Genomic DNA, 13,196 nt, shown 5'->3' with positions numbered 1-13,196 from the left:
GACCTGAGAGCTTGCAAGCCCGGTGTGTTTCCTATTGTTCTTCGTTTCTTTACGTATACGATTGCTAGCCTTGGGCTTTTCGACGATGATGCTCCTAAACGCCACCAGTCTTCAGCTGCATGAGTTCTTTGGCTACAGCATCCCAATCTACGCAATCCTCTCGCACACCTGGGAAGAAGATGAGGTTACACTGCAAGATGTCACCAATTCTTCTTATGCCCTCAAGAAGGGGTTCGCCAAGGTCCGCGCCTGTTGTGCCCAGGCCCTCCGGGACGGCATCATCTGGGTTTGGATCGATACGTGCTGCATCGATAAAACCTCGAGTGCCGACCTCTCCGAAGCCATCAATTCCATGTTCCGCTGGTATCAAAACGCGACCGTCTGCTACGTCTACCTTAGCGACCTACTGGCTCAGAAGCCTGGCCGGCTGGACTACTTGGCTTTCAAGTCTACCAAGTGGTTTACCAGAGGCTGGACTCTCCAAGAGCTACTTGCGCCCAGGCTCATCGAATTCTATGACTGCGACTGGAACGAAGTTGGGACCAAGTCCTCTCTCGAGTACCTCTTACACAACCGGACGGGAATCCGACGTGACGTCCTTTCGCATGACACCCCAATACCATCGTTGCCCGTAGCCGAACGTATGTCTTGGGCTTCGACAAGGAAAACAACGCGACAGGAGGACATCGCGTACTGCCTCTTGGGCATATTCGACATCCACATGCCACTTCTTTACGGTGAAGGGGATCGAGCTTTCGTCCGCCTGCAGCAAGAGATCATACGCAATTCGGAAGACATGAGCGTTCTCCTCTGGGCTCAGACATACTCTTTAGGAGAGCAATCCGGCGTCCTTGCACAAAGTCCTGCCGCTTTCGAAAGAGTTCGCCTCTATTTCCCCGGAGATTTACCTGTGCATGACACTGAGTTGACTTGGGATAATGCTAAGCGTCTTAAATACCTCTCCAAAGCCTCGCTCAAGTCTGAAGCTGGGTATTCGACCTTCGGAGGCCTCAGAGATAACTCGAAGACGGTACCTCCTACAGTCACAAGCCGAGGCCTGCATGTTCAGCTGCCAGAAGTCTATGTCTCACCTAACACCATGGGGGCACGTTATTTGTGGACTCGATACCTCCTCACCGTTCCACGCGATGGATACACCAAAGAGTACTACTTGTGTGTCGAAGTCAAGTGCGTCGACCCGGAGAATGGACTTTACGTTAGATCTAACACAAGCCGTATCCGCGCTATGCCGATCACGGCTAGGATTGATAATGCGTTTCCTGAGCCGTTGTATCTATCAATGAAAAATTCTTATGGTCTGGTCGGGCCGGAAGTTGGCCGCGAAGGTGCTATCGGACAAGCGTCATCCAAGACTTTCAGGATATCCATGGAGGGGAAACACGCCCTTGCGCTCCAAGTCCACAAGTCCGACCCCGCAGGCCAGGCTTTCAGCACCGGCAGTAATAGCCCGCATCAATGGATCTACTACGTTGAGCAACAACGCACCACATATATCGTGCTCCGTATCACTGAGACCCTAGACTCCGTTACGAGAACGTTCGTGCGCGACATCGTGGTCGGGGTGCGTCTGGAGGCGGATGGGCGGACCATGGCATGTAGTCTGGGGACGGATCAGCCACAGATGCTGGACTTCGTCGAGCACAACGCAGTCGTTCATGCCGAATCCTGGCGCAGGATCAAGAATACGTTCAATGGTACTTCTTGGTCTGATCGGTCTTTTCAGATTCTCTCGGGACAGCGCTACATACTCGGGGCAGCAGTCAAACCCAGCGAGTCTGGGTCTATTCTGCTTCTTCGAGTTGATCACTGGGAAGTCTCTCCATGAAATAGAAGTAAGAGTACAAGAGGAGTATTTATTCCAGAGCTGTGTGTCAACCAAACTTGGCCACGGGTATCCTGTTGCTGAGCCTAGTTCTGGCTCCTGAAACCATTGAGCCATCATACTGTAAAAGTATGTCTTATGCTTTCATACTCCTATCCTTTGCCGATCCTCTCTTCGTGCAGAATTGCCAATGCTCTGAGCTTTATTGAGAATAAGCGCATGCTCGTTCATCAGATTCTCTTAACCAGAGCGAACGACATCGTCGGAGAAGCGAAGGCGCTTAGTGGCCGGCGTGCGAGCGGGCGTAGCGATATGCGAGGCAGCAGGCGAGAGCAGGTGCGACTGCAAGACGCTCTGAGCACCTGGTGTCTGCGGGCGTTGCTGCATGCTGATTCTCTGGTTCATGAGAGCCACGGTGTAGTAGTCTCCGGCAATCTCTGCAAGGTAACGAAGAGCGTAGACGGGGTTCTTGAAGGGCTCGGCCCAGTCGACGAAGATGGGGCGACGGAGGTGAGGGGGTAAAGCGGGCTCATAGTCATAGTCATGTTGGAAGAAGGGGTTGCCCATGTTGTCATAGAAGCCTCGGAAGCCGTCCAACGTGGAGTCCTACTTCACGCGCTGGTCAAGCGGCGCCGCGGATGAGTAGATCTCGTCGGGGTTCTTGGACAGCGACATATTGTTAGGGGTGTTTCCTTCAACAAGGAGGGGGGGGGAGAAGGCAGTGACGTTCTTACCTGGGGGATGCCATCAACTAACATGGGGCTGAGAGGTCCCTGTACCTGAAAGTCAATATTGCGAGAACGAGAAGCTAGGAAGGGAGGTGTTACATTTCGAACCCGGGTGGCAATGGAATGACTGGCCTTGTCCTCCTGGTTCTCCTCCTCGGTCCCGTCCTCTCTGTTCACCGCCTCGATTGAGTCAATGACTTTCTCTGACATGTCGGGCTGGGCGTCGTGCGACTGCGTATCGCTCTCAGAGAGGCCATCCGGAGTCATGTCAAGGTCCTGGTCAGAAAGGGCAAGGTCCTCGATCGCCTCGTCGGTCAGGAACTCGATCCAAGAATCGTCGTCCTGAGAGGCGGGTCTGTCTCGAGTGTTAGCTAGCTCCGCATAAGATACTTGACCTATGAGACTGTATCACGAACTCTCCAATCACGCCATCGTCGCTGACGATGCTGTAGCCAATGTTGGTTCGGCCGGGTCGGTAAATGGATCCCGGATCCTGTCGGATAATGATGCTCGCCATTGGGATGGCTACCGATCTGGTGGAGGGCGCCGCGGGAGTGAGATGGCGGCTTGGGTATTGGGGAGAATTGGGAGTGGGTCCTGGACTGTAGAAGGACCGCGGTTGTCGATGGCAGGAGCGGTGTTGGAAAGACCCTTGGGGAAGGGACTACGTGCTTTCCCTTTGTGTGGGTGGTCTCCTTCACCTCCTTCTAGATCTGGAGGCTGGTGAGCAGCGGCGGTGACAGACCTAGCAACTGAATGTTGAGAGGGTGTCTTCAGTTGCTTCCTCAGGTTCTCCACTCCACGAAGCCAAGGGCGGCAGAGGCCAGTAGCTGTTCGTTGTCAGTCTTGCCGGAGTATTCAATACTGAAATCGACGATTATGCTGAGAAGAATCAGGCAACGAAGAGTTCGCGATGTCGGAGGTTTGCTAGACCGCTAGTTCAAAGGATATTGCTGTCCTCGCCTGCGTTCACCAGAAGCGGAATGATTCAATGCCTCAGAGGGAAGCTGAGTCTCGAAGTCAACGGAAAAGCGGTAAAGTACGGAGGAATTCATTGAACACACCGTCCGGAGAGGGCGTAGAGGCTATCGGACCGGCGACGACCGAAGGTAGTGGCGAATGCATCGTGAAAGTATTGAATGACTGAACACTTTACTCTACCATATCTACTTGAGTGGTCGAGCTTAATGCAGAGGTCCCTGGGTCACGTTGGTTAGTGCAATATTTGCAATTCATATAAGCTTCTTTGTAGGATATTAGTTAAGGAATCGATACCTAACAATGTAGAGCTTTGAAAGGCTGCTTGTTATAGAGTTTTCAATTTGTTAATCACTATCTGGATTTCCCTCAACAAACAACAAGGTCTATATAGGTACCTTATCGTGGAATCCCATACACTTCAAACGAACAATTCTTGGAGGCTACCTATAATATACACTATTCTCAGCCAAGTCTAGGTCTGCGATCTTGACCAGAACGCGTCAAAAGGAGGAATTATATGCCTCGGTAGTCGAATATGAAAATTCCCACCTGATTGGTATGTATACTTCTGCTGTCATAGAGGGTTATTCAAGCTCTCCCCATATCAGAGTTCTGACTCTCTTAAGTAACCCTGGCTGTTGGGTGGTCTCCTTTGCCCTCATAACCTTGCGAATTCGGCAAACCCGGCACTCTGACAGCTCCATGCGTTCGGCAATCTCTAATACATTCATCTGCTCGTCGCGGTTATCTGTTACCATGCACGCCGAATCTGCCCCATGAAGAAGCATTGACTCCATTGTACCGGTAATCTCGTCAGTGTCAAGGCCACACTTATCTGACCCTAGACTATGCCCGTAGCAAACAGAAAGGAACAGGCTCCACGGAGTCTTTCCGCCATATATCTTCAGCTTCTCATTCGGGTCCGCTCCATTCTCCAAGAGGAATTGCACAATTGCGAGGACTGGACCTTCCTGGATTGGAAGCTGTAAAGGAGTCACCATGGTTGGCCGCAAGGCGTAGTCAAGTAGCGGTCTTCCCTTTTTAGTCTGGATTTGACCTTTGTTTTGTGTGATCTTCTGCTTCACATACAGGGACAATCTGCTTTGAATGGCAGCTCCGATGAAGTTCTTTAAATTGCGCTCCTGAAAGGCACCCTTGGGAATATCTTTCAAACTTGTCCAGTGGGCACTGAGATCACCAGTGCGAGCCGTGTTCGTGTTGTCCAGTTCGTCTAGTAGTCGGAAGGTCTGGTTCAAATCATTTTGAGCATCGTGTAAACGATCGTCAGAAGCAACGCGATATGTCTCGTATTCCTCTTCAACCGTACAAGCACAACGCATCAATCCATCGGAAAACAGAAAAACCTGGTTGAAGTCCGGTTCCGAGGTCGAAAATGGAACAGCCTTACTCAGAGCCAGCATTATTCTGCAAACCGAAAGCGCGGGACTGAAGCTAAGAGTCTCTCTTGTACGCATCATCTGGTTTATAACCTGCTGATCAATGAAGAAGTCTCTGACAGTTCTGTGTAGGAAGTCGACCTGATACTGCAAGGGCGATTTCATGTCTCTGCATAATGTAACGTAAAGCAAGTCTTTGCCCCTCGCATTCAGACGTTTCTTAAGCGTCTCGAACACCGAGTTCATATCCTTCGCGACGTGTAACTCAATCTTCATATCCAAAGCATATTGTGGATTTTCCATCTCCTAGTCAAGGAACTTAAAGGCCAATAGGGGCAACGCCTAACCGGATTCAATCATAACCCGGAAGATACGAGAGGTGCTTTCCCAGTATACCGGTTCAATCGTTTCGAGCATGTAGTAAAAGTATTGTTTCAGGTCGTTCGGTATCATATCCAATTGCTGCAGCAGTTCTTTGAAGTCATCTCCATTCATTAGGCTATTTAACAAAGTTTAGACTACAAAATAGACCCATAGAAACTATTAAGCCTCGTTAGTTAAGGGATAGCTTAGGGGCATAAGGAGGGGGACTAAGTAATAAAAGAGTAGCTTAAGTATATATATAAAATATTAGTAATATACTTTAAAAAAAAAGTAGATTTTAATAATTTATTTTTTAGATCTTAATAGTAATTAGCCTTTATAAACTTCTTTTTTATATTATATATTTATATCCCGAATTAAATAGCGGTTTTCGTATCGAAATCACTACATTGCGTTGAGCGCGTGCTTAGGATATATTGCGCGTATTATATAATTAAAAAGTATACTATATCATATAATTTCCCTTAAAAGCGTGATCCCGTTAAGGTCGATCTTTTGTACCTATAAAGCCGGAAAAAAACCACCACATATTATATATTTATTAATAATTTAAAATAGTAATAATTAAAGAAAAAGCTCTATAGATCCCGTACTAATTTATTAATATACGATAAGTTAGGGAGGAATAGCGGTTTAAATATAGACATTTTATTTATAGCGCTTATTTAAGTTAAAAAGGAGCCAATAAATAGGGGCTTAGGTAGTACGAACTCGTCGCTTTATTATTACTTAAATAGCGCTTTAAGTACGGCTTTATTTATTAAATTATTTTTAGTCCGGGGGTTTATATTTCTATTTATATTAAAGCTAATATCTAAGGCTATTATAATTAAAACTATAGCCCTTAGTGCGGGGGCCGGGCTATTTAAAGAGCTCTATAAGCGTTCTAAATTTACTTATTTTTTATATAAGCGCTCTTTATACGTTATAATAAGGATTTCTTTTTTTGATTATTATTCCTATTCTTATAGTTTTACTAATTTATTATTTATTATTTAGTTTAGGTATTAATAAATAAAAGTAAGAAGTTCGCTATTTATTTAAAATTCGTTAATACTCTTAGTAATACGGTCTTTTTATATTGTTACTACGTTATTTATCTTATTACGCTTTATTTTTATATTATTTATTAAAAAGGAAGTAATTCTAAGGGGTCTAATAAAAAAGAGTTATTTTTTTATTATTATTATAGCGCCGATTACGCTCTCTTATTATACTTTATTCTTATTAATATTTTAAACTTCTAGCTTAGTCCCTTTTATAAATAAAAATTTTAAATTATTAATAAGTATATAATATAAAAAAAAAGCTTATAAAGGCTAATTATTATTAAGGTTTAAAAAATAAATTATTAAAATTTACCTTTTTCATATGGTATATTATTAATATTTTATATATACCTAAGCTACTTTTTTATTACTTAGTCCCCCTCCTTATGCCCCTAAGCTATTCCTTAACCGATGAGGCCTGATAGAAACACACCTTGGGCCCTACTGACGATCACTTTGGCTACCAGGGAGCAATGGTCATCCTGTTCAACAAGAGCTCTGTAGTTGTTGTTGTTATGTAGGTTGTCAGTGACGTATTTGCTGATGTCTTCTTTGGTCAAATCTTCCATCTGGAGTTGCCAAGAACTACAATCAAATGCAGTGATGAAAGCTTGCCAAGGTCGGCTTGATGCACAAATTTTGAAGGCTGGCGTCGCGGCAAAGGTTTGCAAAATTATCAGGAGATCCTCAAAGGTTTCGTCGTATCGCTTGGCTCGATCCGTCTACTCATCCAATCCGTCGATGAAGAAGCAGAATTTAGCAGATATCTCCGACTGTTTGGCGAGCATGCCGAAAGCCGTGAGCAGTTCACCCTTGTCCCATATGTCCGTTAGGGTAGGTTCTGACCAGGACCAGCGGGATCCGCAAACTTGCTCGATCAGATCTGGCACCTCCTTCAACACCTCGTATAGAAGTGTTTGCAAAAGGCCAAGTTGAGACTTTTGCATGGTATTCCCTGCATTCCAGAAGTAGTGGCTGGCTATTACAGTTGTACAGCCATCGCCCCATTTTCGTAACTTCAATTTCGTTGTCTGGTGGGAAACGAGAAATTTCATCAGAGTAGACTTTCCACTCCCTGGCTTTCCTCGAATCCAGTAGAAACCATTTTCGGACTCCAGCCATTGCGAGAAGGTGGTGTTTTCCTCTTCAAAGATCCAGTTGAACGTGTCTCTGTGACTCTTCTTGATCGCTTCTTGCCTCGTCTTGATTTGATCAAACTTCAAACTCTGTAAAGTTTGATGCTGTCTTCTCACTCGTACAACCTCTCCCTGGAAACGGCTGATTCCCTCTTAGTATGTTTCAATCTGTGCAAAGCATGTGTTGCTCAAGTCCTGGCGCAGGACCCGCGTAGTTTTGTCGATCCCCTCCACGATTTCATCCAATTTTCCGATCGTTTTCGCTTCGAGGAGATTGTTTTGGTTTTCTAAACTCTGGACAATTGAATGTATTTCATTCTGTCTTCTCCTACTCAATCAATTAGCTCAATGACCTTCGCCGAACTCAAGAAACCTCCATATTTACTTATACTTACTCGGCAGCGAAAGCAAGAAACATTTGTAAATCTTTGCAGAGACTCTCAAATCTCTCCTCCGGTCTGTGAATCTTCCCTTCATTCACTAGATGCCGTAATGCTTGTTCAACGCTCTTCCACCTCCGGCTGGAAATCTTGTCGCCATGCTCTACCTTCACCCTCAGGGTATCGAGCAAGTCGATCAACTCCGTCGCAGCCTTTTCAGAGGCGGGGGTGATTTCTCTGAGCTGGGTTGAGCGACCATTCAAGCCCTCTTCGTTCTCAAGAATACTCTTGGCTAGGTCCCTTGTTCGGCTCGCATGTACCGCCAAGATTTCGTCGCGAGCTGTGGATCCAGAGGCAGAGTTGTAGCCTTCTCGAGCATGATGGAACAATTTGACGCTGATTTGTGTAAATTGTAGTAGCAGACCTGCGAACTCGATAGCAGCTACTTCGGCAACCATGACTTCTTATGTTTTGAAAATGCAGTCAAATGGGATGGATTTTGTGATTCACAAAGGACGTCACAAGAACATAAGTGTTGGATTACGAGGCAGAAAAGGGGCCCTATTAGGTAGTTAGGTAGGGGTGGTAGGTAGGCAGTCTGGGCCCGTGCAGACGGACCCTTCCACCTACCTACACCCACTGAGGGATCGCGGGCTCTGCCCACGATCTTCCCCTCCTACACACACTCAATACGCAATAGACCTATACTGACCTATTGACCTCGTCGCGACCGAAAGGTCTGACCTGCCTACGTGTATACCAACAATAAGGCTGGTTACTGAGATCGTATAGCCCGGCAGAAACCCCGCTGACAAGGCAGTCACGTTATGCAACGGGCTGATGGCTTTTCCTTCCCTCCGATCATTATGTCTCGGAGCTTGAGACATACGTGTTGTCTATTTACGCGCTGTCAGCAAAGATCAGGCTGTATTACTTGGCAATGGCCTTAGGCCTAACATTGATGATCAGCCCAAAAGCTGCTGACAGCATATGAGCCGAGCCAACCTCAGAAAGAAAATCTCTCAATCGTTCACACACATTATCTGTCGACTAAATCATTCAGACTTCCATAAGATCCGAAACGCTGATGCCTAGATATAAAGGAAGACTCGGCAATGTAGAGCCCTTGTCAGTGAGTTTGCCAGGGCCTCAATGGCGCAGGTCATCGCCATTATCACGTCAGTAACATAAATTATACCAGAGTTAAGATCATTGAAAGGCCCAACGGAAAGAGATCACAGCAGAAGGCACATTTCGTAATGAGAATCGGCGACTTACCGGAGGCTTAGAGGCTATACCACGCACTGAAGATGATCGTCAATGGATCCGGTGGCCTAGCATTCTCTTTGTGAGATTCATATATATGCCGCTCACTGCACTACTTCGTCTACTCAAACCGCTCGCTGGAACAATCGCTGGAGTCATTGCAATATTCTTGCTTATAAAATACGCTGTACCTATCCTTCCCCATTTGATTTTTCTTGTCTCTTTGATTGGTATTTGCTTCATCTTCAGCTTTCTTGGCGACGCCGGCCTTGAATTTACTTCTGCAAGAATTTGTGTTTTCGGTCTTTTGATTTACCTGTATCTTGTTCTCCCTATCCTGATCAATGAGTATTCTTGATATGGGATTACATCGGGGAAGCTTCATTCGATACTAGTTCTTCAGCAGCGAACCTTAGGGGATTTGGACCAAGTCACTACGTTTGTATCCAGACCGGTCACCAATTATGGTAGCAATGTCTAAAGCGATTACGACTTGCCGATGATTTCACGCTGATGCAAAGTATTTAGAATCATAGAACATTGACTTCCTTTACAGACCTGCACATTCAAATTTCAGAAGATTCCCTTCCACAATCTTGTGCTCCATCTTCACAAGCGTTGGCAAATCCCACATACAGCTAAGCCATCTCCCCCCAAGCCAATCCCTCTTGACACTAGTAAGGTATGGGATAGAATGGGCAGCAAGCTCTGGGGTATCTCGCATTCGAACTATTCCGTAGTCAGACTAAGATCAACAAGATTTGCAGGTGTGGCCTACTCACATTGCAACCTTTCTGGCAAATTCGAAGACAACTCTGTCGGAATCCCCCCAGGATGAATGGAAAACGCTAAGACGCCCTTTCAAACACGCTTAGTTCATGATCTCAAATTCATGCTTGTGAATGATGTTACCTGATCACCATACTCATCCTGAACAAACTCAGTGAACCGAATCAACGCAAATTTGGAAATGTGATAGGCTCCTCCTCCAGCACCCATGAAGTGAGCCGCCACCGAAGACATATTGACAATCGTCTTGTCGCCGCCCTTGAGCAACAGCGGCAAGAACGCCTTCGTGACACGATATGTGCCCCAGTAGTTCACATCCCATGCCTTCATGTACTCGTCGTCGTCGGCATCAAGCAGCAAGTTGAAGGGAGCCATGTAGCCCGCGTTGTTGACCAGGATATCCAAGCGTCCCCACTCGGACGTAAGTCGCTCTGCGGCCGCCTTTACGCTCGGCGTGCTGCTCACATCCATCTCGAGGGCCAATACCGTTGGCTCAGCCCTCCCAGCAGCCTTTGCGGCCTCGATGATGGAGGCGATGGTAGATGAGACATTTGAGCGAGCGGCGACGGCAATGAGTGATGCGCCTGCCTCGGCGTAGCCGATTGCCACTGCCTTTCCGAGTCCTTTACTTGCTCCTGTGATGAGGACTGCTTTCCCAGTGCAGTTGGAAGCCGTGACTGGGTTGATCTCAGGGTAAGTGTCGTGGTGAACGACGTCTCCGGTGAAGACGTCAACTAAGATTTATTAGTCTCCGCAATTGGTTGAACATGGGACGAAGTCTGGGTCGGTACCCTTGCGAGGCGGGCCGGCCGAAGGTTGCTGAGGTTCGGACGCCATGTGCGAAATAGTCATCTGGAGAAAGGAACTTCAAGCTTCAATTGAGTTCCCTAGAAATCAAATTCAAGCTTGTATCGTCACAAAAACGGGGCGTTATTGACCATGAGGTTGAGGTATGTTTTAAGTGTCACCTCACGCTAGGATCGCACGCCGGACTTCCCCATTTCATAGCGCCACTGGTGGCGCCGCCTATGAACACTAATTGTACTGTGTGATACTGTATACTCACCGGACAACAGCTCTTTTGACTCTCTCAGTGAGGTAAAGACAATGTTGACAACGGATACCTCCCAGACCATGAGGTCTCTTCATGAAGGCGCTCAAGCTTGGAAAGGTTGTTTTCTGTGATCCTTCCTCAACCAGGGATGATAAATAAGCTTCGCCTACCAAGCGCAGAGATAATTTGCCTAGGTCAACATTCTCAACCCTTTGGCATAGAATTGCGAGGAGGGCAGGAGTAGGTAGATAAGACCAGTTGCGGTGATCGCTCGCAAGTAGCACTCCATGGATTTGCCAGATACTTAAGACTCAAGCACGTAGCTAATCAAGCTACTATCAGGGTATTGCCTATGGATTGCTGTAGGGAAACTGCATATGTTAAGTCATGATTAATAAGTCGTTCAATTGCGTAACGATCATAGACCACAGCTTTCGTGCAGTATGTGCGTGCGTCTCCTTGCTCAACACGGTGGCAAAATATTTACACGAAGAATTTTGATGATATCCCATCAAATGATTTACTCCAGACCAACGCTGATAGCAGCCAGCGCATAATCCATGAAGCCGGCGTTCGTATCCAAAATGTTGGTGTTGAACTCGGCTGAGGTAGGGTAAAAGTTTCCAGAGGGGCCAAACTCCAAGGTGTAGCCATAGACCTTGTTGACACCGGGCTTGGCCCAGAAACGGGAGAAGGAGTAGTCGTCACTGGCGCCAGACGTGGGGTACAAGCCGACGGCCTGGATGGAGGTGTACGCGCGGCCACCGACAGCCTTCATGGCGTTGACCATGGCCGTTCCGACGGTTCTGATGTTGCTTAGATCGGTGGAGGGGATGTACTCCTTGTAAGCGGAGTCGCCGACGGGGCCGCGCTTGCCGTCGTAGGCAGAGTTGAGGAAGTTCATGGTGGAGGTGGTGGTCTGGTCGTCGTCGTCACCCCAGCTGTAGAGGAGGTCGCCGACGGCGGAGTGGATGTCCATGAACCAGCGGATCTTGGGGAAGGAGTCGTAGACAGAGACGAGGTTCTTGGTCTCGGGCTCGGACTCGGCGGCGGTGCCGTAGAAGACCTCGGAGCTAGGCGAGGTGGAGGCGGGCGCCTCGGAAGAGTCGAAGTACTTCTTGAAGTTCCAGAGGAAGTCAAAGTTGCGGTTGATATCGACACCAATTGAGCTGCCGCTGGAGCCGGACTTGGTGTTGCGGTTCTTGCGCCAGAGGGAGCCTGAAGACTGGTCGTAGGCGACACCGTCGGCGTTCACAAGGGGGAAGAAGACGATGCCTGCGGCAAGGACGCTCTTAACCTGGGCGTTGGTGTAGGACTTCTTGCCGTAGGTCAGGCCACTGCCAGACTTGTTGGCGGCAAGAAGATCGGAGATCCAGTAGATGATGTTGTCGGGTCCACCGCGCTCACGGGCGTGAACGGCAGCACTGAAGTACAGGTGGTACTTTGACTTGTCGGTTCCGGCGCCGACGTAGTAGGCGTACTCGGTGGCGCCGTTGAAAGTCTTATACGGCAGAGTGAGAGATCCGATGCCATAGTTCTTGACAAGGGCGTCGCAGGCCGACTTGATCTCAGCAACATTCATGATGCTGGAGATGGTGGTGCCCGAAGCCTGGGTTCCGAGACCGACGGGGGAGATGGTTCCCGCACTGAAGCGGTCACCGGTCCCGATGGGCGCGTTGGCTCTCTTGCTCAAGTCTCTTCTGTGGATAGAGACTTCAGGCACAAGCTCGTACTCCTTGGAGAGATAGTCAATCTGCTCCTCGGTGAGCCAAGCGTGGAGCTTGTAGTGGCTTCCATCCTCGCTGGGCTTGGCAACAGCTCTGCAGCCAAAGTCAAGAGTGTCATTGCGAACAATGTCCCTATACGCTGTTAGTGTCTAGGCTGGATGAGTTGATGATGAGGTGTTACCTGAAGCTCTCGGGCGAGGGCCCCTGCAGGTACACAGGGAGCAACTCTCCGAGCACAACAGTGCTCTGGAGAATCAGAGACGCGATGAGAGAGTACTTCATGGTGATCGAGACGATGGGAAGCGGAAGGATGCGAAGGATGCAAGAGGAACGGCCCGTCGCCAAGTATGCTTAAGAAGATGGGGGATTTGGCCTGCTTTCATAGTCGTTTCCATGATGTCCACAACGGCTGGCTTTGTCTCGGCCATAACATCTCATTCAAGCAACTGGCTACTCACAAAC

The 13,196-nt window shown here is 47.9% G+C and overlaps 6 protein-coding genes across 6 annotated transcripts; 1 reads left to right on the top strand and 5 right to left on the bottom strand.

Moving 5' to 3' along the window:
* Positions 1-85: 85 nt before the first annotated feature.
* On the top strand, positions 86-1,846 carry CLUP02_14303 (HET domain-containing protein; the record flags this gene model as incomplete). Its single annotated transcript, XM_049293233.1, has 1 exon — positions 86-1,846. The coding sequence occupies one exon, from the start codon at positions 86-88 to the stop codon at positions 1,844-1,846; it is 1,761 nt and encodes a 586-aa protein (XP_049150379.1).
* Positions 1,847-2,083: 237 nt separating this feature from the next.
* On the bottom strand, positions 2,084-3,696 carry CLUP02_14302 (uncharacterized protein; the record flags this gene model as incomplete). The annotated part of the gene is made up of 5 exons (XM_049293232.1): positions 2,084-2,449; positions 2,578-2,926; positions 2,988-3,137; positions 3,317-3,401; positions 3,636-3,696. The coding sequence occupies 5 exons, from the start codon at positions 3,694-3,696 to the stop codon at positions 2,084-2,086; spliced, it is 1,011 nt and encodes a 336-aa protein (XP_049150378.1).
* A 440-nt stretch (positions 3,697-4,136) lies between these two features.
* Positions 4,137-5,225, bottom strand: CLUP02_14301 (uncharacterized protein; the record flags this gene model as incomplete). Its single annotated transcript, XM_049293231.1, has 1 exon — positions 4,137-5,225. The coding sequence occupies one exon, from the start codon at positions 5,223-5,225 to the stop codon at positions 4,137-4,139; it is 1,089 nt and encodes a 362-aa protein (XP_049150377.1).
* A 1,879-nt stretch (positions 5,226-7,104) lies between these two features.
* CLUP02_14300 (uncharacterized protein) lies at positions 7,105-8,356 on the bottom strand (the record flags this gene model as incomplete). The annotated part of the gene is made up of 2 exons (XM_049293230.1): positions 7,105-7,660; positions 7,914-8,356. The coding sequence occupies 2 exons, from the start codon at positions 8,354-8,356 to the stop codon at positions 7,105-7,107; spliced, it is 999 nt and encodes a 332-aa protein (XP_049150376.1).
* Positions 8,357-9,714: 1,358 nt separating this feature from the next.
* Positions 9,715-10,790, bottom strand: CLUP02_14299 (short-chain dehydrogenase; the record flags this gene model as incomplete). Its single annotated transcript, XM_049293229.1, has 4 exons — positions 9,715-9,893; positions 9,947-10,022; positions 10,077-10,687; positions 10,745-10,790. The coding sequence occupies 4 exons, from the start codon at positions 10,788-10,790 to the stop codon at positions 9,715-9,717; spliced, it is 912 nt and encodes a 303-aa protein (XP_049150375.1).
* Positions 10,791-11,527: 737 nt separating this feature from the next.
* On the bottom strand, positions 11,528-13,016 carry CLUP02_14298 (zinc carboxypeptidase; the record flags this gene model as incomplete). Its single annotated transcript, XM_049293228.1, has 2 exons — positions 11,528-12,866; positions 12,916-13,016. The coding sequence occupies 2 exons, from the start codon at positions 13,014-13,016 to the stop codon at positions 11,528-11,530; spliced, it is 1,440 nt and encodes a 479-aa protein (XP_049150374.1).
* Between the last annotated feature and the right edge of the window lie 180 nt (positions 13,017-13,196).

The sequence above is a fragment of the Colletotrichum lupini genome, chromosome 7 (assembly GCF_023278565.1).
Source record: "Colletotrichum lupini chromosome 7, complete sequence".
NCBI classification, from domain to species: domain Eukaryota; kingdom Fungi; phylum Ascomycota; class Sordariomycetes; order Glomerellales; family Glomerellaceae; genus Colletotrichum; species Colletotrichum lupini.
The sequence above is the reverse complement of the archived record's forward strand: the minus strand, read 5'-3'. Positions and strand labels throughout refer to the sequence as shown.